The 24,661-nt window shown below is 33.7% G+C and overlaps 1 protein-coding gene and 2 long non-coding RNA genes across 3 annotated transcripts; 2 read left to right on the forward strand and 1 right to left on the reverse strand.

The window, feature by feature from the left end:
- The first annotated feature begins 4,225 nt into the window (after window positions 1–4,225).
- On the forward strand, window positions 4,226–24,540 carry LOC109162200. The gene is made up of 3 exons (XR_002051038.1): window positions 4,226–4,313; window positions 24,333–24,341; window positions 24,531–24,540. It is a non-coding gene; the product is annotated as an uncharacterized LOC109162200 (long non-coding RNA).
- LOC109162199 lies at window positions 8,251–24,622 on the reverse strand. The gene is made up of 3 exons (XR_002051037.1): window positions 24,490–24,622; window positions 9,729–9,732; window positions 8,251–8,261 (listed from the first exon to the last, which is right to left on the reverse strand). It is a non-coding gene; the product is annotated as an uncharacterized LOC109162199 (long non-coding RNA).
- On the forward strand, window positions 18,661–20,722 carry LOC109162198 (3-ketoacyl-CoA synthase 4-like). The gene has a single exon (XM_019310946.1). It carries the CDS (start codon window positions 18,927–18,929, stop codon window positions 20,463–20,465), a length of 1,539 nt encoding a protein of 512 aa, XP_019166491.1. The 5' UTR covers window positions 18,661–18,926; the 3' UTR covers window positions 20,466–20,722.
- Window positions 24,623–24,661: the final 39 nt, after the last annotated feature.

The following is a 24,661-nucleotide window of genomic DNA, read 5'->3' on the forward strand; positions in this document are numbered from 1 at the left end:
CCTTGGGATTTTAATTCTATGGATTTTAGGAAGAAAAAAAGATAATGATGAGACAAAATTACCCTTTCTTTTTTTAACCTAAAATTGATATCTAACAACAACAATGGACATTTTGGATTTTATACTACTTATTCCCTTTCAATTCCCATGTATAGCAAACATTGGAATTGAAATTTCCAGTAATTTTATTCCTGTAAACCAAACACTGGAATTCAAATTCCTACTTTATTCCCAGTAATTCATCCCCCATAGAATTGCAATTCTTTTCCCACGTAATTTTCTCCTTCCAACCAAACGCCCCGTTATTGGTTTGGGCCGGTTAGCTATAAAAAAACATAGACTCTTTTAACTTTTTGAAACGCTTTACCAGCTAGAGTAATAATGTAGACTTTTTTCAACATGCACATTTATATAATAAGAGCATCCACATCAAGGGAAGAAATGGGGGATAATGTCAGATTATTTCACTTGGGTGGATTTAATAACAAATGTGGAGAAGAATTGATCTGCAAGTGTGAGGAGAATGGCAGGGAAAAAAAAAAAAAGGGACACAAGCCAATGGTTTATTATTTTTATTTTTAAATTCAATTTTTTCTTTCTTTTTTTCTTTTTTTTTTTTTCTCTCCCCTCCAACGTTCTTTTTTCTAATCACTTTTACATTGTCCCCTAATATCCCCAATTGATAATGTTGTTCTAACTGCGAGCCAACCTGTAAATCATAGTTATAAAAACACATTTATGAAATCAGGATGAGAAACATAATGGCCCTATTTGGTAAAATGGCTGTTAGCTGATAGCTGTTTGCTGTTAGCTGATTGTGTTAATTAGAGGGTATGATGAGGATTTGATTATTGAATATCAATCGTAACTGAGTCTGTACAAGTAATAATATAGAGAGTAGATAAAGAGTCCTAACGAACTACTAATATAAGAGTCCTAATACTCCCCCTCAAACTCAAGACGGAGCAGCTGCAACATTGAGTTTGTCCCGTAGAAAAGAAAACCGAGTAGACGGAAGAGCCTTGGTGAAAACGTCTGCTAGTTGATCCTTCGTAGAAATAAAATGAACCTGAATCTCCTTCTTGGCAACCTTGTCGCGAACGAAGTGATAATCAATCTCCACATGCTTCGTTCAGGCATGAAAAATTGGGTTCGAACACAAGTAGGTGGCACCCAAGTTGTCACACCACAGAGTTGGCGCATAAGCCGGCGGAAAACCAATCTCTTTAAGTAGTGAAACGAGCCACGTAACCTCAGCCGAGATATCAGCTAAAGCCTTGTATTCATCAGTAGACGAACGCGCCACCGTGCGCTGCTTCCTGCATGACCAGGAAACCAGATTGGTGCCCACGTAGACCGCAAAGCCACTGGTTGATTTTCTATCATCCGGATTGCCAGCCCAATCCGAGTCAGAAAAAGCATGAACAGCAGAAGACCAAGAGTGCCCTTAACATACCGTAATACCCGCTTCATCAGACCTGCGAATACTGAGTCCAAGACCAAGAGTGCCCTTAACATACCGTAATACCCGCTTCATCAGACTCCAATCAGCCGTGGTAGGAGACTGCATGTGCTGACAGAGCCTATTAACTGCAAAAGATAAATCAGGGCGAGTCACAGTCAGGTACTGCAGGGCACCTGCAATGCTGCGATAGTGAGTGGGATCAGCATAAGGAGTGGTGTCAGCATCATCAGACCGAACCACTGAAACCGGGGTCGAGACCGGCTTGCAATCCACCATGCCGGCACGCTTAAGAATGTCCTGAATATAACGCCTCTGAGAGAGGAGAACACCATCCGAGAGCGGCACAGTCTCAATACCGAGAAAGAACGATGGAGCCCCCATATCCCGAATCTTGAACTCCGCAGCCAGCTTGGCCACAATTCCCGAGACCGGCTGCGAGTCCGAGCCCATGACCAGAATGTCATCAACATACACCAAAAAATACAACTGCACAGCACCATCAGAATAGATAAATAATGACACGCCAGTTTTAGAAGGAACAAAGCCAACCGAGCAAAGAAAATCGTGCAACCGAGTGAACCAAGCACGAGGGGCCTGCTTCAAACCATACAGAGACCGTTGCAGAAAGCACACATGATCCGGTTTCGTCTTGTCCTCGTAGCCAGGCGGCTGACACATGTATACTGTCTCAGCTAGCGAACCATTCAGAAATGCGTTGTGAACATCCAGCTGCCTGATGGACCAACCACGAGAGTAAGCCAAGGAAAGTAAAAGCCGAACCGTGGTAGGCTTGACAACCGGACTGAACGTCTCAAAAAAGTCTTTCCCGGCTACCTGATTAAAACCCTTAGCCACCAGCCGGGCCTTGTGACGTTCAACAGATCCATCCGCATTTCGCTTGACCCGAAATACCCACTTACACCCCACAACATTCATACCTGGAGTATAAGGCACAAGACGCCATGTATGGTTCTGTAGCAAAGCATTAAACTCCACATCCATGGCCTCACGCCACTCTGGATGACGCACGGCCTGTGAGTACATGGATTAAGCCATGTGAACCTGAGGACCAGGGGACTCAGAATACCTGCGATAGCAATTTAACGCAGAATGGCCCTGTTTATCACAAATCTGACACCGCACATCAGACCGACCCCGGCCACCACCGCGACCCGAGCCTCCACTGCCCGAGCCGCCACCGCCCGAGCCACTGCGATTCTGCCCGCCATACCCGCGACCGCCACCACGGCCACGGTTCACGGCCAACACTGCCGGCGAACCAACTCCACCACCGCCAGCCGCACAAATCCACTCCTGAGAGGTAAGGTAGTCCGAAAGCTCGGACAACGTCACCGGAGAGCCACGCGTCAAGGGTGCAACGAGGGGACGAAGCTCCGGCCGCAACCCGCGAAAAACATATATATTTTGATCATCAAGCGTGATCGGACGCCCGGCAAGCGCTAAGTCCTCGACAAGCATCCGTGCCCGACCGAGATAATCTGAGACAGAAGACTCCCCCTGAGTTAGCGCTTGCAACTCGCCAAGCAGCCGCAAGGCACGAGACCGTGTCGCCGATCCAAGTTCCTGCTCGATGGCTAACCACAAGGCTCGTGAAGTGGACCGACCAACGGCCATATGCATCATCTCATCGGATAGCGACGAAATCAAAAGAGACAAGATAGCCTTGTCTTGTCGACGCCACTGCTCCGAAGCCGAACCCGACGCCGCGGCAGTGCTGCTGTCCGCCGTGGACTCCACCGGCGCTGCACCGGTTGGACAAGCGTGCGTACCATCCACATAACCGAGAAGACCCTGCCCCTCCAAGAACGGAAGCATTTGAGTCCTCCAAAAAAGATAATTATGAACGGTAAGCTTAAGCGAGACAAAATGGTGCGCCGAAGATAAGCTCGGGACCGGGTGGGGATGAACAGGAGCAACCTCGGACACAGTCCGTTCAGAAGAATCGCGAACAGAACCGTCATTGTTGTCTCCCAAGGCTGCCATGGAATTAACCTGGAAACTGATACCAGATGAGGATTTGATTATTGAATATCAATCGTAACTGAGTCTGTACAAGTAATAATATAGAGAGTAGATAAAGAGTCCTAACGAACTACTAATATAAGAGTCCTAATAGGTATAAATAGTTGATAACATTAGCTGATTGTAGAAAAGTGTTTGGTAAATTAGCTGATAGCTGTTTAGTATAATTTCTTTTCTCAAAAAGCTAATTGAAAAAGTTGCTTGGAGTAGCTTTTTTGAATTTTAGCTTTTTGGAATTGCAAAAAGCTAATTAACCAAACATTTATATTGATATTTTAACTAAATCAAACAATTAATAGTGGTCAAATAAGCCAAAATTGACTTATAGGCCAATTTTTTACCAAACAGGGCCAATATTTATTTGAATTTATACGCGACGTAAGACTCTCCTTAAAAAAAGGCCATGTGGAAGCTAAGTTAGGGAAGATAATGTTGTATCTATCTATCTATCTATGCAAATCCGATCCCCAATCACGACATGAATTTTGGAGGGATTCTACTGCAGTCTGCAGTATAGTAGTTGGGGAAGCAGACCATCCCGTCTATATCGGGAAAGAAATTAACAAGCGGAAGACGACGTACGTTAATTACTCCGATTCGTCAAAGTAAACGAATTAAATAGATCAGATGGGATCAGAGTTGAGGTTGGACTGGTCGCATATATATATATATATATATATATATATATATATATATATATATATATAGGTCAGGTTAGGTGTGAACAGTGCTTTCCGTGCCGTCACTCACCATTAGGTACACATAAATGCACCACAAACTGTTTGGAAATGCACCATTGGGTGTGGTCTAGTGTGGAGTGTGGTGCATTTTGTGGTACATTTCTGAATTACGTGCATTTTTACATACCTAATGGTGAATCCGCATCGGCGGAAGCACAGTCCGCATTTGAACCAGTATATATATATATATATATATATATATATATATATTTATTTATTTATTTATTTATTTATTTATGCTTTGCTTGAATCCAGAGTTCCAAATCCCAGTGTTTCGTCATGCATGAAGGTATAGTGGTTGCTCTGCAGACAAATTAAAGAATTGAATTGAAGTAGGATATGATCTTGTTTATTTATTTAGGGCAGATATATACATCATTCTTTTTTTTGAATTTAAGGCAACATGGTGCAATGCATTTATTTCAAGCCCAGCTCTTTTGGTAAATTCTTTTAAAAAAAATGATGAATATATCTTATCTTATAATAATAATAATAATAATAATGATGATGATGATAAGTACGTGGTGGTGGTGGTGGTAGTGGTGGTGCGGTGGCGGCGGCGGCGGCGGTGTGGTGACAGCGGTGGTAGCGATGATGTTCGTAGTGGTGGTGGTGTGGTACAGTGGTAGTGGTGTTGGTGTGGAAATTGAAAAATGACTTTTTCCAAAAAAGACGAGAAGTCATTTTTCACCATATTTTCCACTCTTTACCAAACACTAAAACCACGAAAAATGATTTATAGAAAATCATTTTTCGGGTTTCCAAACGCACCGTTAGGGTCCGTTTGAAAACCCGGAAATCATTTTCCAAAATTTTCCGTGTTTGGGTACTCAAGGAAAATGAAGTCAAATGAAAATATTCATTTTGGCCAAGGAAAAAAATATCCAATTTGACGAAAAATGTCTTTCTAGTTTTTTAGTATGAAGACATTTTCCAAATTCTTTATTTTCGATATGTCTTCCTTTTCGTTCTTTTTAAAGTCAATTCCAGATTATTATTAATTACCACCACAACATCACCACCACCACCAACACCACAACCACCACACAACGATGGCGATCACCACCACCACCATCTCCATTACTACCACAACAACACCACCATGACCACATATTATTATTATTATTATTATTATTATTATTATTATTATTATTATTATTATTATTATAACAAATAATATGTTTTTTAAGAAAATGAACCAAACAAGAAAAAAAAAATACAATTTTTTAACTTTTAGCCAAACAGAAAAAGATAATTTTTATATTCAGCCATACACCAGAAAATTAAAATATTCTAGAAAAATGAGTCATTTTTTAGAAATCATTTTTCACGAAAATATTTTTCCGGTTTCCAAACCAACCCTTAGGGGGCGTTTGGTTCACAGAATGTTATATTACCTCAGGGAATGTTAGATTGCTGGGAATGTTAAATTATTTGGAATGTTAGATTCCTGTGTTTGGTTTAAAACTGGGGTATGTAATATAAATATGTTTGGTTGAAGAGATATTTTTTTTTATGGTATGATGATGATTTTTACTTGAATACTTTTAACCTATTTTTATGTATTATAATAAATTTGAAATTCAAATAAATAAATAAGACAATGGTAAAATATAGAAGTAAATAATTTAAAATTAATGAACTAATTAAGAGTTTGAACAATAATTAATTAAAGCAATTTATTACAATTTACAATTACAAAATCAGCAATAACACAAGGGAATGTGAGATTACCTAAGAAAAGGAAGGTATCTCACATTCCCTTGCAATAGTTAAAAATCTTTGTGGAGATTATGTTACATTCTCAAGGAAAAATTGTATAATTTGAACCAAACATGAAAATACTATATTACCAAGCAAATATAACCTTGGTTATCTTATATAACTCGAACCAATTGCCACTTAGTTAAAATTATATGAATAAAGATTATACGTGTATATGTAAAGAGGGAGTGAGAGTTGGTTATTATACACTGGTATTTTATGTTTTTTCTTTTCATCCGAAATGATTGTGGTCCATGACACTTGACAGAGAGTTTAATTGGCCATTTAATGGCTGGGACTTGGGAGTAGGTTTTGAGTAAAGCTAAGGACATCGACTTAGGTTGTGGTGCAAAATCGTTTACAAATTAATCATGGGGTCCTCATCTCATGGAGGAAATTGTGGGATGATTATATTGAAGTGAATGTAGATGAGATAATAAGAGTGTTTGTTTGGTGATTTTTGTTATAAAGTTGGGATAGTAAGTAGTCTAGGGGATGAAAAAAAAAAGTCCCAAAAATGAGAGAAATAGCGTTTTAGGAGACAATATATACATGATATATAATAAATAAGGTAATCAGTTTGTAGTTCAATGACATCTCTGTGGCTCTCTCAAATGGGAGGTCAGATTCGAACTCTAGTAAATTATTAATTCTTTATGTTTAAATATGTTGAGAAAATATGTATTAACAGATATTACATTATAAAAACAATAATACTCAGAAAAGATAAGATGAAAAGATTGGATTTCATAGTTGTTCATGCACATTGCATGTCCTCAGGGCACTTGTGTGACACAACTCATTTGGTGTGTGAAAGTGATATTGCCAATTGTAAGATGTTGATTGTACATTATTGCTTTCTTCTTAATTATTTTTTAATATGTTAACAAGCTATGCCGTGATATAATGTTTTACATTTAATTATAAATTGTAATAATTATTATTAAAAATAAAAATTGATAATAAACAAACGAATAATAAATGATAGGTTATGTGAAAGTAGTAAATTCAAAAAACAAAAAACAAAAGCCTAATAATGTGAAATGAGGGGTTACAAAACTTAGCAAAAAACTCGAATTGGAGATGCTTTTATGTCCATCTAATAAGTAATAACCATCCCATTTATTAAAGCAAAACTTTCAAACTTGATTACTATTTTAAATGAGAGTCAACAAAACGTCAGAATCAACATAAATGTACATAGTTTACTACATAAATGCATACAATCTATTTCAATGTAGATTGTGTGCATGAAATATTAGATTGTGTGCATTCATGTAGTAGTTCACATGTTCTCCCTTAAAGAGTGATTCTCACATGAACGCAAGACTATATTTATGGTGATGTTCTAATGAGGATTTATCACTCCTCTTCTGAGAACCTACGAACTTCTATATGAATGCACAAATCTTCTATACAAATGCACAAAATCTAATATTTCAAGTACACAATACACAGAATCAAACTCGGAGTAGTTTGTGTGCATTTATGTTGGTGTGTGTGTGTGTGTGTAGTTAATTCCATTCCGGTCATAGATTTATAGGTGTCAATCCACTTGTAGTTATTTTTTTAGAGCATCTACGACTTTGGTTCTAGTATTATTGTGGTATGATCATTTTTAGTTGTATATCAACAAAATCGTTTAAACTCTGTAAAATACAAGGGCAATTAAGTTTTTAATTATGATTTTTTTTTTTCAAAAAACAAAAATATAACGGGTCAACCCACTTGGTATAAAAATGATCAAAACGTCATTATATTTAATGACATTTCGATGATTTTATTAATAGAGGATTAAATTTGTTATTGTTATATATAATAATAATAATGGAGTCCCGCATATAAATCTAAAACAAAAAATAGAATCAAGTCTTTATATATTATTTCCTTAACTAAATCTAGTGTTTTTGTTGTTTCTAGATCCCAATGACGACGTAAAAATTGGAGGGATAATGTAGGCAATATGGTAGTTGGAGAAGCAGACCAGAATTCGTGGAGTATTAATGAAGGCACAGAGGGAAGACGTACGTGACGTTACGTTACTACGTTAGGCTGATCCGTCAATTAAATAGAGGTCAAGTCGGAGTTGTGATCTTACAGGGGTGAAGTTTAAGAATAATTACTTGAGATTGAATCTCACCAGCATCAGTGTAAAAATAACCTCTCAAAATAAGAGAATTTTATTTATGCAGTAAGCAAAGACCTAACTTTTGTTTTCAGCTGAATTACTATGATTTGAAAACTGAATACTCTGTCGAATCAGGGGCGTGAAGAGTCTTTGGAGGTTAAGAAATCAACATTTTTGTGAACAATGAATTTTGTGGTTGCTACGACGTCCAAAAAACGTACCATGGATTTTAAATTTAATTAATTGGGTAGATACAAGATTCTTGTTTCTCATTTAAGGCAACACGGGATAGTACATACTCTTATACACCTTATAATACATTTATTTGAAGACCAACTCAGTTACTCAGATAATGGTTTAGTAGCTCGAAAGTTTAAACTTTATTAACTATTTAAATTGTAAGAATGTCAAGATCTTGTGGTTTAATGGCATTCAGGTTAAATTCTTATATGTAAGGTTGTTAAAATAGTTTATGAACAGATACTGTAATGTAATAGAGTCGGTAGCATTTAAAAATTTAAATGGTAAGAATAATCCTCACAATTTGAATTGGTATAGTATGAGAATTCACATGGGAAAGTTTTGGTCAAATTAATGAGAATGTGATTTCTAAATTTTAAAAATTAAGAAAAGTAAATTTAATTTAGGGAGCCGAATTTTATTTTCAGGATCTGTAGCTTACCCGAGGAGAACAAGGAAATCATGTTGCTCAAATTTAAAAATTTTATTTTTCATTGAAATAAAATTTAAAATTTTAATTCTTAAAAATTAAGATAAAATATGTTTTTACTCGAATTTGAGAAAAAAATATCCTAAGAAAATATTATTCTGTTAACCAAACAGGTCATCATTTTCTCTCGTCATCATTAAATATAAGTTGAGATGTTTTTCTTTGTTAGTAATTACAAGGTGTAAGCTAAGGTTCAAACGCTACCAAGGATTTAAAAAAAGAAAAAGATATATGAATTTAGTTTTGTTGTGGATAGTAATATATACACATTTGGGGACATATAGGTTAGTTAAGATATATTTTCTGATTTACCTCATTCACTAGGACAAATTATTGTGTGGACCACGGTACAATACGATGTTATTTTGATGTTTAAAAAACAAATTCCTTGCTCCACACACGTGTTAGAATAATGAAATTTTTGGAGTAAGATAATGTGTTTTAAAGTTAGATTAATGTACTTTATGTGTTAAAATAATACTCCGTATATTTTATGAGTTAGAATAATGTAATGTAATGTATTTGATGTGTTACAATAATGTACTTTATATGTGTTAGAATAATGAAATTTATGGATTAAGATAATATATTTTATGAGTTAAAATTAAATATAACCGGTAAATTAAATGAAAGTGGAGACTGAAGAATAAGGTGCCATGGTGTCGGCTGTCGGGTCTATTTGAGAAGTAAAAGAAGAGATTATAAAGTGAACAATATGCATACGGAAATATAATCGTGTGACAAAAGGTCATAGCACGGTATTGATGAAATTAAGCACTTTGAGGATTTCTTAACGGTGAAAGGCAAATAAATTCCCAAATTATTTGTCAATTACTATGGGTGTTTGGTAAATGACACTTAGCTGATTGTGTTAGTATTTTTTTTTCAGTGTAAATTACGATGTGGTTCGAGTCTTTTTCTATCTGATTAACGGTTCAGGTCCACCCAGTTCGCTCTGAGAGGCACAGAAACTGGCCCAAAGGGAATCGTCACTTGTAGAAAAGTGTTTGGTAAATTAGCAGTGAGCTGATTAATGACTTTCTTAAAAAGCTTATAGAAAAAGCTACTTTGAGCAGCTTTTTAAATTTTAGCATTTTAGAGTAATAAGTTGTTACACAAAATTAATTAATCAAATACTTATATTGATTGTTTAAGTCAAACAACTAATAGTGGTTAAATAAGCCAAAATTTAATGATAGGCTAACTTTTTACCAAACAAGGCCTATGTAGTGTGATGTCACAATGTTATCATTTTAAATGGGTGGTCAGCCATTGATTATGCTCCTCGTGATAACTTCTGTTACGAGCGTAATGACACTCGTAATAGCAGAGATTTGGCTTCCATCTTACTTTTGCTCCTTTTTGTCCAAATTAAATTACTCTTAAATTGAGAAAGTATATAATAAATATTACATTGTAAAGAATCATAAGTGTTTAAAAAAAAAATCTCGTATTATTTATGAAAAGTCAATTGTATCTTTGAACTGCAAAAAAAATAAATTATATTAGTCCTCAAACTCTTAAAAAAATATAATTAGAACATTTTTGTGTGTAAATTACTTGCTATTGTAAGTTATTTGAGGTGATTTCATGTGTAATTGTATTTGTATACATGGACACCATATAGACTATTTTAATTTTTTAAAAATATTTTTTATATAAAAAATTAAAGAAAATTACAAATTAGGTTGATGTGACATCCGTGTATACAAATAAAGTTACACGTACAAGCCACATCAATATAACCTGTAATAATAGATTAATAGGTAACTTATATATAAAACGGTTCTAACTTTATTTTTAAAGAGTTCGAGTGCTAATAAGGAATTTTTATGATTTGAGGGTGCAATTAACTTTTTTAAATAGTTCAATGACGTATTTGGCGCTTCTTTTATTGAGGATGTCAATCAGTCTAGCTCTATCAGTTTTGGGCAAATCCTGTCGACCCCATTGTTAGGATTATTGGTTTTAGGGTAATTGAGTTGATTTATTTTTATCATATTACATTTGTTTAGACCTAAATTGTTAGATTGTTTGGCTTATCAAGCAAGCTCAACTAATATTTTTGACATTTTAAAATTAACATTTTAATAAACTAACACATTAACACTAATAAGTATAAACATATATATCACTAAATCAATCCAAACCTTCATTTTAAATTGCAACTAAAAATAATTAATATATATATATTTTTTAGTGATGAGAGAAGCCTGCAACACGACTTGAGGGTGTGCATTGGGTAAAATAATTAATATATTTACACTTATAATATAATAATTATAATAAGTTTTTATTTTATGTCATTTATTTTGCAAAAAAAAAAAAAATTGACGATGCATTTATTAAAATTTAATAAATAAAATATTAAAAATGAACTTACGTATAAACTCATCACATGTATATTTTGTTCCACATTACTTGTAAAACAAACAGTAACCTTGAGTGACGCGAGCTATCCAGCTAGCCCACTAAATTTTGGGTCATCGGACTTGTCCATTTTGGGTTATTCGGGGCAATTTTTTTTATCAAGTTAATTTTATTTTACCCTAATCCTAGCATTTTTCGATTTTATCGGGCTAACCCAGCAGTTTCAAATTAAGATTGACATCTCTATCTCGCATTTCTTAATAACTTTATGATTTAGGATTTGTTTCGAAACACGAAAATTTGTTTTCTAAAAAAATCATCTTTAGAAAATAAATCATTTTTAAAAATATTTTTATTTTTTGATGGTGGATCAAAAGTTATAAAATTGTCTCTTACTATTTAATTTATTTTCCAAAAAATAAAATCAATTACAAAATCATATCTTATACTCAGTAAATTATTACTTATCTACTAAATATAAAAAATAAAAAATTCTAATAATGCTAGGTCATAACATGAATAAAAGTTGTCTTGGTGTAATAAATGGAATCAATGGCTTATATTTTATGTTTTCTTTCTTATATTTATGCAAATAATTTTCAAATTTATCCTTCATCTTTATAGTTTTTCATTAACACATAAAATCTAAATGTTAAGTCATAATCTTACATATAATAAAGCTATATGGTTGGGAAATAATTAATGTTATAATTAATTACCAACATTATTATTATTACTAGCTATAAATATAAAATAGCCACAACATCTTTTACTATTAAAAAAAAAAAAAGCACAACATTTGAAAAATAAAATAGTTATTTTTTTTTTCTCGCCCATAACAAAGGATTACATTTATTGAATTAATGGAGTTATTAAATGTTATGATATTATGATTAACGACTCCGATTCACGATTAATAGAAAATATGAAACGATGCAATATTAGTTAAATCTCTGGCTTTACAATGAAAGTCTATTTGATATGCTTTTGTTATTTATGGTAGTTCTTGTGATTACAATATTAATTAAAATTTCAATGAAAGCCTGTTCAATATCTGAAACAGTACAATTAATGCAAGCCTCTACATATAATTTTTCTCCATCTCAAATGCTTCAAAGAAATGGCAGAAGCGAGAAGGGATGAAGAAAGCAAATGTTGCGGGCCGTGGGTCAATTATTGGACTTCATAATTAAAAAAAAAAATCATTTAAGCCATAAATAAAAATTTAAATATATATAAATGTATATATCGTATGGGTCTTTTATGTTTTTCTGAATGTCTAAACTTAGGATTTTTTACCAGGACTACGTAGTCTAATGGTATCCGGGTTGGACTTCCAATTGGAAGATTATGAGTTCAAGCCTCAGTGGAGGCGTTATTGGTTCTTTGTGTTTCAGTAGGTTGAGAAAGTATATGAACAGATACTACAATGTAATAGAACCAGTAACTTTCAAAAAAAAAAAAAAAAACTTAGGATTTTTAAAAGAAAAAAAATACATTTGAATTATCTCCACAAAAAGTGGTCTTGGACTTATAAAATGACATTTGAGTTTATGGAATGCCATGTGCATAAAGAATATATTATATAATCATATAAAAAAATGTGTTCAATTAGAGTTTAAATTTACTTATACAAAATTTGAAATTTGCTTTCTAAATGTAATTATCTTAGTTATTATTCGTATTGTGAAAATTATAATATAGATGAAATACAATTAAGAATAAATCAATGTAATTATGTAAATTCTCTCTATAAGTTTATTTGAATATGTACATAATTAGAGATTATATTAACCATACAAAATTTTAATTATAATTTTGTATTCTATAAAAATAATAAATACTTGATCAATGGAAGCTCAAAAATATTATTATATTAAACAATTTAAAATATTTTTATTTTTTCTATTTTTATTTATATTTATAATAACATTTAAATTTTTTCCCGTGCATCGCGCGGGTGAATTACTAGTTAAAATTAAAGCAATAATATTAATATACTTAGTGGCATTGATGATTTAGCATTGTGATTTCTTACATGTACTTTTACAAATACTTCCTATTTATACCATTCTCTTCTTAGTTTTGCCTGTAAGCATATAGCCATTATTCATTAACGTGCAATCCAACTATCAGCTTAAGTTTTTAGTTGAGATGGAGCACATACTTCAATTTGGTATCAGAGCCGCACACGTGAGGGGCGACTACGGTTTACCGGTCCACGTGTTGCTTGGAACCCACCGCACACGTGAGGGGGTGTTGCTTAAACTTTTAGTTGAGATGGAGCACATACTTCAATTTTGCCCACACTATTTTCAATCCTAAATATCTGTTAACTTTTGCTTTCTTCATTTTATGGGTTTTTTTTTTTTTTTATTTTTTGATTTTTTTTTATTTTTTTGTAATTGGTATTTTTAATTGCATATTTTTTTATAATGCTAGTGATACAACTTTAAGCTTAAATCTTGTGATTGTTAAAACCAAATCTAATATATTATCTTTTATTACTTTAATTTGCGTTATAACAAAATGAAACAATTTATTCTTTAGGGACAAGGGTCAAATAAGTCATCCCATTCAACATTTATATATGAAAAATGTAATTAAGCTATCGAACTCTTAAAAGCTCTAAATGCCATTGAACTTGAAGAAATAATATAAATAAACCCTTTTTTATTGTGTATGACCATAGTTTGATTCGAACCGAACCGAAACCGTACGATCGGTTTCAATTGCAGTTAAGAACCGAAATCCAAAGAGTTTCGATTCAGATTCTGGATAATTTGGAACCGGGACCACCAATTCCGATTTGGAACCGGGCGGTTCCGGTTTCATAACCGAAAAAAAAAAATAATAAACATGTTTAAATAGGCAAATTATATCGTAGACCAGGGAACACACTGCACTGTGGATCTTGGTCCAATACACATAATTCATGTTCATAATACACATATACATAAACACGATATAATCAACATAAATTCTAATCATTATGAACATGAATTCTATGTATTATATTAAGTGTTTATGTGTCCTTAATTATATAATACACATAATTCATGTTTATTATATCATGTTTATATGTATGTGTATTATAAATATAAATTTTGTACATTATGAACATGAATTCTATGTATTATTAGACCAGAATTTATAATGCACTATGGACTCTGGTCCACGATATAACTATTGGTTTAAATACGCCAGAGCCAAAACAGGCCAGTGGCCTACTGGTCAGTAGCCTGGCGCAAAGGATAAGAGGGAAAATGATTATTATAGGTTGGATTAAATAGTGCATATGCTTCAAAAAAGGGGAAAAAGGAATAAAAGGATCATATTTGTGTAAGAACTTCTCACATATTTTTATTCTCGAGTCATCATATCAATATACAAAAGTAATCCTTATACTAGCAAATGTAATACTAAATTATGAATAAAATGTTTGTTACGGGGAGAAGAGGTGAAGAGTAAGAGTAAAGTTATTTGTCTAAACAAATATTGAGTAAAACTCCATATTTGACATGGCGGCTTCACCTTAGATGCCATGCCAGAGCGACAATTAACATGAAATCAAAATATTGTTTGTTGACTTTGTTTTTCTTGCTATTTTTCAGGTTTCAAAATAAACATTAATGGAAAAACGTTAAAAGTATAAACCATTTTCTACTATGGTGATAAATGACAGGCCAAGAAACTTCTAGAGGAGTCAAAATTTGGTGAAGAAAATTTTAACAATAACTTTTTTAAAAAATTGTTTAAATTAAATAAGATTTGTGTGTTGCACGGATAAAAAGAAAAGGTTAAGTACGACTAGCTTATGTTAGCTAGCTAATATAAACATTTACTAGAGTGGATGTATATTATAATTTTATTATTTAAATAATTATTTTTAGATAAATTAAGAAACAAGTAAAGATTTTAGATTTTAAAATTTTGATGTTGAATATGCTAAGTTTAATATAATATGTTTTAACTTGTTGGGTGAATACAATTTTGACCCATCCTAATAATATAATAGTTTAAAAATTCAACTTAACCCATATCATAAAATTAAAGTAACATCATCAACATATTAAAAGATAAATAATCCCTTTCAAAAAAAAAAAAAAAAAAAAAGAGAAGAAGATAAATAATCTAAACAAGTAAACTTATAAATTATTCAAAGTAACCTCATCTTCAACATATGTTGGTTGACGTTCAATTTAATACATAATTATTTTGTTCACATCACTGGTATTTTTTGGACAAAAGGAAATGCGGAGCCCGGGAAACAACAAAAAACAAAAATCAGTCCCTATGGGCACTGGTATTTCTATTGATTAATCTGTTAATTGGTATTACGGAAACGAAAAATGAGAAATATAAAATATAAAAAAAATGAGAAAATAACTAACAATATATATATATATATATATATATATATATATATATATATATATATATATATATATAAAAGGAAGGGATCATGTGCATTTGAGGCTTCCTGTGCGGTTGTGCCGGTGGAGCACGTTAAGCATTAATCTGACGCATTTAAAATATACGACACACGCACATTAAGCACACAAACAAAACACCTTCAGAACACAACCTCACGCATGTTAAGCACAAGCTTCACGCATGTTAAGTACAAGTCTCACGCATGTTAAGCACAAGCCTCACGCGTGTTAAGCACAAAAACACACGCACCTTAAGTTTTAAAAACAACTCACATTAAGTACACACTCACGCACATTAAGTACAAAACTCACGCACCTTAAGCGCACGACTTACGCACATTAAGCATAAAACTCATGCACTTTAAAGTTTTAATAACAACTCACATTAAGTACACACTCACGCACGTTAAGCCCAAAACTCACGCACATTACGCACAAGACTCACGCACATTAAGTACAAAACTCACACACATTAAACATTACACACTCACGCACATTAAGCACAAATCTCACGCACATTAAACACAAGACTCACGCACATTAAGTACAAAACTCGCGCACATTAATCATCCGCGCAACTGCACAGGAGACTTAAATGCACCTGAACGTAACACACACACACAGACATATATATATATATATATATATATATATATATATATATATATATATATAATATTGGGTTGAGCAATGTAGGAAAAAACAGAAAGCCCTTTTTATCTCTTACCATTTTCCCTCGTCCTACATTCCCAACTTGGGAATTTGACTAGTACAACACTATGATGGAGCTTAATTAGAATTACGTACTAAATTATATATCATGCATTTACATTAACTTGGGTATTCTTTCATATATGAATATTCGTTAACATTATATTATATTTATTATTCTAAACAATATGATTATCATGTTGAACATAGAATATAATAATTATGTAATCACCCTAACATTTGTAAAGACATTTTTTATCATTTATAATATGAGTTAGGGATGTAAATGATTTAGTTCGGAACAGTTTTTAGTCAAATTGAAAATCAAACAAAATAAATCAATTTGTAACAATGAAAACACATTTGGCTTAATGAGTTCAATTTAGAGATGACAATAGTGTGGAGCATATCCCCATCCTGCCTCATATTCCCTCTCCAAACCCCGGACCTGCACATGCTCTCACGCGGGACATGAATATACTCCTCATAACTACCCCATGGGGTTTTTTAGGGGTGGAGAAGGATAATATTAGAGTTAATACCCAAAATCGTCCTCGACTATAGTGGTTTTTCTCAATTTCGTCCTAAACGACTTTGGTGACCTAATATCGTCCCAGACTTTTGTGTTTCGCTCAATTTAGTCCTCCATTTGTTATTTCGTCAAATTGGTGTTAAATAAAGGGACAATTCAGTAATGTCAATATTGATCTCTCTTTACTTTCAACTTGTGAAGTGCGAAATTCCTCTTTCTTGTACGAATTACACCCAGAATTACTCCCGGACCTGCAAATCAAATTTTATATTCGCAGTTTTAGGAGTAATTCTGGGAGTAATTCGTAAAAAAAAAAGGGATTTCGCAGTTCACATGTCTATGAGTAAAGAGATGACAATATTAAAATTACTGAATTGTCTATTTATTTAACACCAAATGGACAGAATAACAAATGAGGGACTAAATTGAGCAAAAACACAAAAGTCTAGGACTAAATTGAGCGAAACACAAAAGTCTGAGACGATATTAGGTCACCAAAGTCGTTTAGGACGAAATTGAAAAAAACCACTATAGTCGAGGACGATTTTGAGTATTAACTCATTTTTTTTATTTTTTTTTATATTCATAATTTTTTTTAAAAAAAATATTACCAACATGACACACATTGCGCAAAAAATAGCATCTAATGTATTTGTCAATTTTTAAAATGATGATTATATTGAAATATATTAAAGAAACTAATAGAAAATAGATAAAACATATTTTTAAAATTTAATATACATTTATAATATAATTTCACAATAAAATTATCAAATATAATTTATTAATACATTACTTGTCAAAAATAAAAACACAAAAAATTAACTACAAATTTATAAATATAGTGTATAGAAATATAATATACTCCGTATTAATCAAGATAAATTTATGATACTATATTATATATAGAATATAACACATATGCTATATATATATATATATATATATATATATATATATATATATATATATATATATATATATATATATATATAGGTCCGGGTCAGGACCTATACATGCATCCCTTGTAATACTTATTTTCTACGAGGTTTTTCTATATATAAAAATTAATAAAATATTTAAATTTTAATTACAAAATTGTCACCGCGTCACTTTATGCGTCCAATGTTTAAACGCCCGGTGCAATTTTTCTTAATTTAATGGTAATTTTTGTACTAGTGATAATAGTACCTCTCATCTAAATAAAATTAGCAATTATTCTCATAAGATCTTCTACCTAAAATTTTCCTTGTGTTTACCGTTAAATGCAGGTAAATTGTCATCCCTAATTCAATTATTATTATTTTTTTTTGTAACACTAATGATTCTTTCCCTACCATTGGGATTATTCGATATTGTGACCATGTAACACACATGATTCTATCCCCACTGTTGGAGTTTGGTCTTATGACCACTCATTTAGAATGTAACAAATGTGCATTCACATTATATACTAGTTGGGAATTAATGTGTTGTTTAAATTGTATGTAGAAGCATATATTCTTCCTAAAATATTGAATCCCCAATTTCAATGGCTCCCCATACCTTGGCCCGACAAGCTCCTCATACCCTGGCCCGGCAGGAAGCATATATATGTAGTAGCATCGTAGAAGCATGTATATATTATGTATAGTAGCATACGCAAGATGTTTGTAGTACTAGGAAGTCATCATGTTGAATATCACACGACATTAAAGAAAAAACACGAAAATATATATTGACATAATCGTCTACGTATGCATTGGATCAACTCAATTCTCATCTTCATCTTCATATTCAATTACTTGTCTTCATAGCTATAAGTTATAAGGGCGTTGTTGTAGTTACATCTACCTTTCCAAACCGTCCCACCAAACCCTTCCATTTTCGCATTCAATTCCCAAAATCTATTACGTATTCCACTCTACAGTTGTGTATATATACCGCCACATTATCCCATTTTTCTCACGCCCTACAAAAAATTTCCTACTTCCAAACACCTACTAGAGTACTAGTCCCTCCCACGCAATGACAGATTCCAACGCCGTTATCGTCACCGACGGCACGCCGGTGATTCAGATCAGACAACCTCGACGGCTGCCTGATTTTCTGGTCAGTGTTAATCTCAAGTACGTGAAATTAGGGTACCATTATCTGATGACCCACCTGTTGACCCTGTGTTTAGTCCCTCTCATGGCCGTCACATTAGTCCAGGCGGCGCAGATGGACTACCAGGATTTGCATAATATGTACCGGAATCTCCTGTATAACCTCGTCAGTATCGTCGTCTTCTCCGCTTTCCTCGTCTTCGGTTTCACGCTCTATATCATGACCCGTCCCAGATCCGTTTTTCTCGTGGATTATTCCTGTTACCGGCCTCCGGTTGACCTCCAGGTACCGTACAAGAAGTTCATGGATCATTCCCGGCTTACCGGCGATTTCGACGACTCGTCGTTGGATTTCCAGCGGAAGATTCTGGAAAGATCTGGACTCGGCGAGGAGACTTATCTCCCGGAGGCTATGCATAATGTTCCGCCGACAATTAACATGGGCTCTGCTCGGGCGGAAGCGGAACAGGTCATGTTTGGTTGCCTGGATAGCCTATTCCAGAACACCAAAATCAATCCCAAGGATATCGGTATCCTGGTGGTGAATTGCAGCCTGTTTAACCCTACGCCGTCGCTCTCCGCCATGATTGTGAATAAGTATAAGCTGAGAGGGAACGTGCGGAGCTTCAATTTGGGGGGGATGGGGTGCAGCGCCGGAGTTATCGCCGTCGATCTGGCGAAAGACATGCTGCAAGTTCACCGGAACTCGTACGCCGTCGTGGTCAGCACCGAGAACATCACGCAGAACTGGTACTTCGGCAACAAGAAGTCCATGTTGATCCCCAATTGCCTGTTCCGCGTCGGCGGCGCCGCGATTTTGCTCTCCAACAAGGCGGCGGACCGGCGGCGGGCCAAGTATAAGCTCGTCCACGTGGTCCGGACTCACAAGGGCGCCGACGACACCGCCTTCCGGTGCGTGTACCAAGAACAAGACGGCAGCGGGAAAACAGGGGTGTCGTTATCCAAAGACCTTATGGCCATCGCCGGCGGAGCTCTGAAGACCAATATAACCACCCTGGGCCCACTCGTGCTCCCAATCAGCGAGCAGTTACTGTTCTTCGCCACGCTCGTGACCAGAAAGCTGTTGAGGAACGCGAAAATCAAGCCGTATATCCCGGACTTCAAGCTGGCGTTTGAACACTTCTGCATACACGCCGGCGGGAGGGCGGTGATCGACGAGCTGGAGAAGAACCTACAGTTGTCACCGGTCCACGTAGAAGCTTCTAGAATGACTCTACACAGATTCGGAAACACGTCGTCGAGCTCCATTTGGTATGAGCTGGCGTACACGGAGGCGAAGGGGAGGATTCGAAAGGGGAACCGGGTATGGCAGATTGCGTTTGGGAGCGGGTTTAAGTGTAATAGTGCGGTTTGGAAAGCTCTAAGGAATGTTAAGCCTTCCCCAAACAGCCCTTGGGAAGACTGCATTCATAGGTACCCAGTGGAATTACCCAACTAAACGGCGGCAACGCAACGCCGGACGGACAACTTTAATTTGAAGAAGTTGAGTAAATTATTATATATATGTATGGGGGAATGAATATAATGTCTTTTGTTCTATTGATATGATCATGTTAGTTTGGACTATGATTTTAATTAGCGTATAATTAGATTAGATTTTTCGAGATGGTGGCTACTATATTTGGCATTTAATTTGTAAATGTATTTTAATGTCCCATGGATGTGATATCATATGTTGTTATAATCTTGCCACTATACCTTTTTATTTTTATTTTTTTTGGGTGCAACTACAATAACCACATAGTAGTATGGGTCTTTCTCTGTCCGTTTAACGGTTCAAGTCCAACCGATTAATCTCCGTTCGCAGGAGGCATGAGAGCTGCCCCAAGAAGAATGAGCTACCCAGTTGGATTACTATACCTCTCTAATGTTGATGCATACCTTACTTGTCACTTAATTGCTATATTTTTCATAAAGATCTAATGTTGATGCATACCTTACTAGACACTTAATTGCTATATACACTCTTAACTACCCATCATTCACAATGTCGAACTTATTTGGTAAACGGTGAAATTTTGATGAATCTACTACTTTGATCAAAACATCAAAATTTTTGTTTGAAATCCCAAACGTTACAAATAGCTGTATATATATAATGTTTTAGGAAAATACCCTTTTTCCAAAATGCCCCTGTTAATACATAAAACATCATATGTTGCTCGTTATATATAAATTAGCCAATATTGTTCAAAGCTTAATTACTAAATATTATTTTGTGTGATGGACTCGATAAAAAAGTATTAATAAGATTGAAGGTAAGTTGTGATTAAAAAAAAAAAAAAAAAGGTTTTGCAGGGAGGTGGTCAAAGAGGGTAGGAAAAACACAGTTTTAAGGATTTAGGAAATTGGGGGGAACATGGCCAGCCGTGTTATGCTAATCATTGTTTTCTACGCCAGATCAGAGGTTGTCTGCTCCACAAAGTAAAATGCGATGATAAACAAAACAAGCTAAGCTAAGCTTGGACAAAGACAGTTTAGTCACTTAATTAGCTATATAATACTACATTAGTATATAGGGCTGGGCGGTCAATAATAATTTAATATGTAGTAGTAATATTTTAGGGACAAGTTATAGAAACATGCACGTGATACCTTTCCTGTTTCCAGTACTACTGACATGCTTGTCTATGAAGTCGGATTTTAACACTCCATTCTCGTCCTAAATAATGAGCAAAAAAGGCAATATAATGACAATCGATTTTAACTCTCTTTATTTATGTCTGTTTTCGAATAAACACATTTCACGCACTTACATCAAAAATCAACATTACAATGATTACACTAATATGTTTTTTTTATAAATATAATTCTGGTTAAAATCTTATCTTCATTAGAATATATATATATATATATATATATATATTAATAGATATTTGAACATATTTATGTACTATTAAGCATATAATATAAAACATAAATATATAATTTAATTTGAATTTAGACTTGGTCAAATATATGGATTAAAATAATATTGCATAGGTCATGTAGCAACTTTGAGTGTTACTGTGATTGATACATAGGCGTCGTAACTACTACAACACAACATTGGTTATCATTTTTTTTTTTTTAAGGAACATTGACTATCAATTAAAGTGTTTAGGAGGGTAAGACACATTTTTCTTTATAAAAATATTGACAAAACTACTCCGGGTAAATTGTATTAGCAAAGAGTCTAAATAAGATACACTCTAAAAACATTTCAAATAAAATCAATAAATCATGCTACATTTTTTTACTATTTGATGTGCAATATATGATTCGTATTTGATTAATAAATATATTTCGTTTAAAACGCAAGATGGGTCAGCCAATTCAAAATAACCAATAAATAAAAAGAGTTTTATTATCATATCATATCATATGCTTAAAAAATTAGTGAAAAAAATTGGTCCATGTAGCAATGGTCTTCAAATAAATAAAGGTCATATGTGAGATGATCACAAATGTGTCAACATCCCATCAACACATGTATTTGTTTATGGTAGATTGGTAGAGGTGATTTTATAAGGCAAGACTCGTCATGAAACTGGGTTGTCGTGGTTAAAATTGATAATAAACGGTCGAACACAAATATCAAACAAAATAGGATGTTGGATAATATTGAAAATGAGCCTTAGCTCAAATCCAAACCCAATATCGCCTATTTCAAGTTTCAGACAAATTAAGCAAGTTGTCCAAACGTGAAAGAAGATTATGGACTAGAGAATTCAAGTTCTTGCTAGTGTCTAAAAGTGAACTGAGATCCCATATTTATAGTATCTTTGGGACAAAAATAGCAAAAAATGAATGAACTACAAACCCAATAAATTTCAAACCACACATATTCCATCGTCGCCTTCCCATCGCCATTTGCCACCCTTGCCCTTCACACGCCCCGGCCTAAAAGTTGACTTTCCCCACCATCTCCTGTCATATGTATAGTCTCATGGGTCCTAATCTATTAGAAGGATCTGATCAAGAGAATTTGGGTATTATAGTATATGAATTTTGTCTATTACATTACAATTTTGTTATAAAATATTATATATAAAGATTACAGTTTTGTTATAAAGTATTACATGTATGCTATAAAATATTATATATAAAGATTAAAATATTGATTATATCTGCAATTCTGTTATGTTATTACTATATTTTTTTACAAATTGTCTACTAAAGTTTTACATTTATGATATAAAATATTATATATAAGGCCGACTTAAAATATTTATTATAGAGTTAATTCCATCGGATGTCTATTGTCTTTGGTGGCAATTTCAAATTTAGTCTCAGACTATCGTTTTTGTCATTTAACATCCCTGGACTATTATTTTTTTTGACACTTTTAGCCCTTCTCATGACTTTTTCTAGTTTAGTAACGACATTTTTGCCTCTTCATAGTTTTGTTTTGTTTAATTGGTTTAGAACTTTACTAAAAACGGTTGAAAAATATGATTACTAAAAATCAGAGGTTACCTAAGTTCTAAACCAATTAAACCGGAAAAATAATAACAGAAAAATATGAAGAGATAAAAATACCCTTACTAAAAATAAGAATAGTCATGAGAAAGACTAAAAGTGTCCAAAAAATAATAGTCTAGTGATATTAAATAACAAAAATAATAGTCTGAGACTAAATTTAGAATTGTCACAAACAACAAGGGACCTCTGATGAAATTAACTCTTTATTATATATACAATAATTTTGTTATAACTTATTTTTATTATATTTTACCCCAGAATGAGATTTATAAAACGGTTTCATAGGAGATCAGCTATCATTATTATATGGTAAATGTTTCCTAGTTGCTATGCTAATTAAACGTATGCAGTGTACTGACGTTCAGTCACGTGATGGGACATCAAAGAGTAACCCGCCCTGATCGCAGTAGTGAAAATGTGAAACCCAAAAACTAGAAAATTACAAATAAATTTTACCACTTAAATTTATGTTAAAAATGAAGAATTTTTACAGTAGCATAGCAAGATTCCCCTCTTTCTTGTTTTTCGATGATCGTGCACACAGTGAACGTACGACAGCCTTTGCTTTATATCCCTGCATGGAAGTTGCGTGCAACATTTATCATTTCCTATTATAACTGTTCGTAACATCTCAATAAACTTTATATCCCTGCATGGAAGTTGCTTTCCTCATTACCAATTTTAATTAGTGTAAGGGTTACATTGTCAGAAAGCAAAGACTGTGATGGACTGATGGATAGGTATGGACGAACTAATCAACCAAAAGGGCTTGGGCCATATGGACTGATCTAACTGGATCAAAAAAAGTCTAAAAAGGATGTCCAACACTTAATAACTTAAGGGGCATTTGGTTCACGGAATATCAGATTAGTTTAGGGAATGTTAGATTCCTGCGAATGTTAGATTCTTGTGTTTGGTTTAAAACTAAGATATGCAAATAAGACAACGATAATAAGACAAATTAATTAAAACGTCCAAAGCCCAACATTAGTAATAACTAATAAGACAAGGGAATGTGAGATTACCTAAGAAATTGGAGGGTATTTCATATTCCCTTCCAATAGCTAACAACCTAATGAGGAGGTTATCTGACATTCCCTGGGAAAGTTATATAACCTGAACCAAACATGAGAATCTTATATTACCAAGCAAATATAACCTTGGTTATCT

Source organism: Ipomoea nil, unplaced genomic scaffold, assembly GCF_001879475.1.
Source record: "Ipomoea nil cultivar Tokyo-kokei standard unplaced genomic scaffold, Asagao_1.1 scaffold2926, whole genome shotgun sequence".
Classification (NCBI taxonomy): Eukaryota; Viridiplantae; Streptophyta; class Magnoliopsida; order Solanales; family Convolvulaceae; genus Ipomoea; species Ipomoea nil.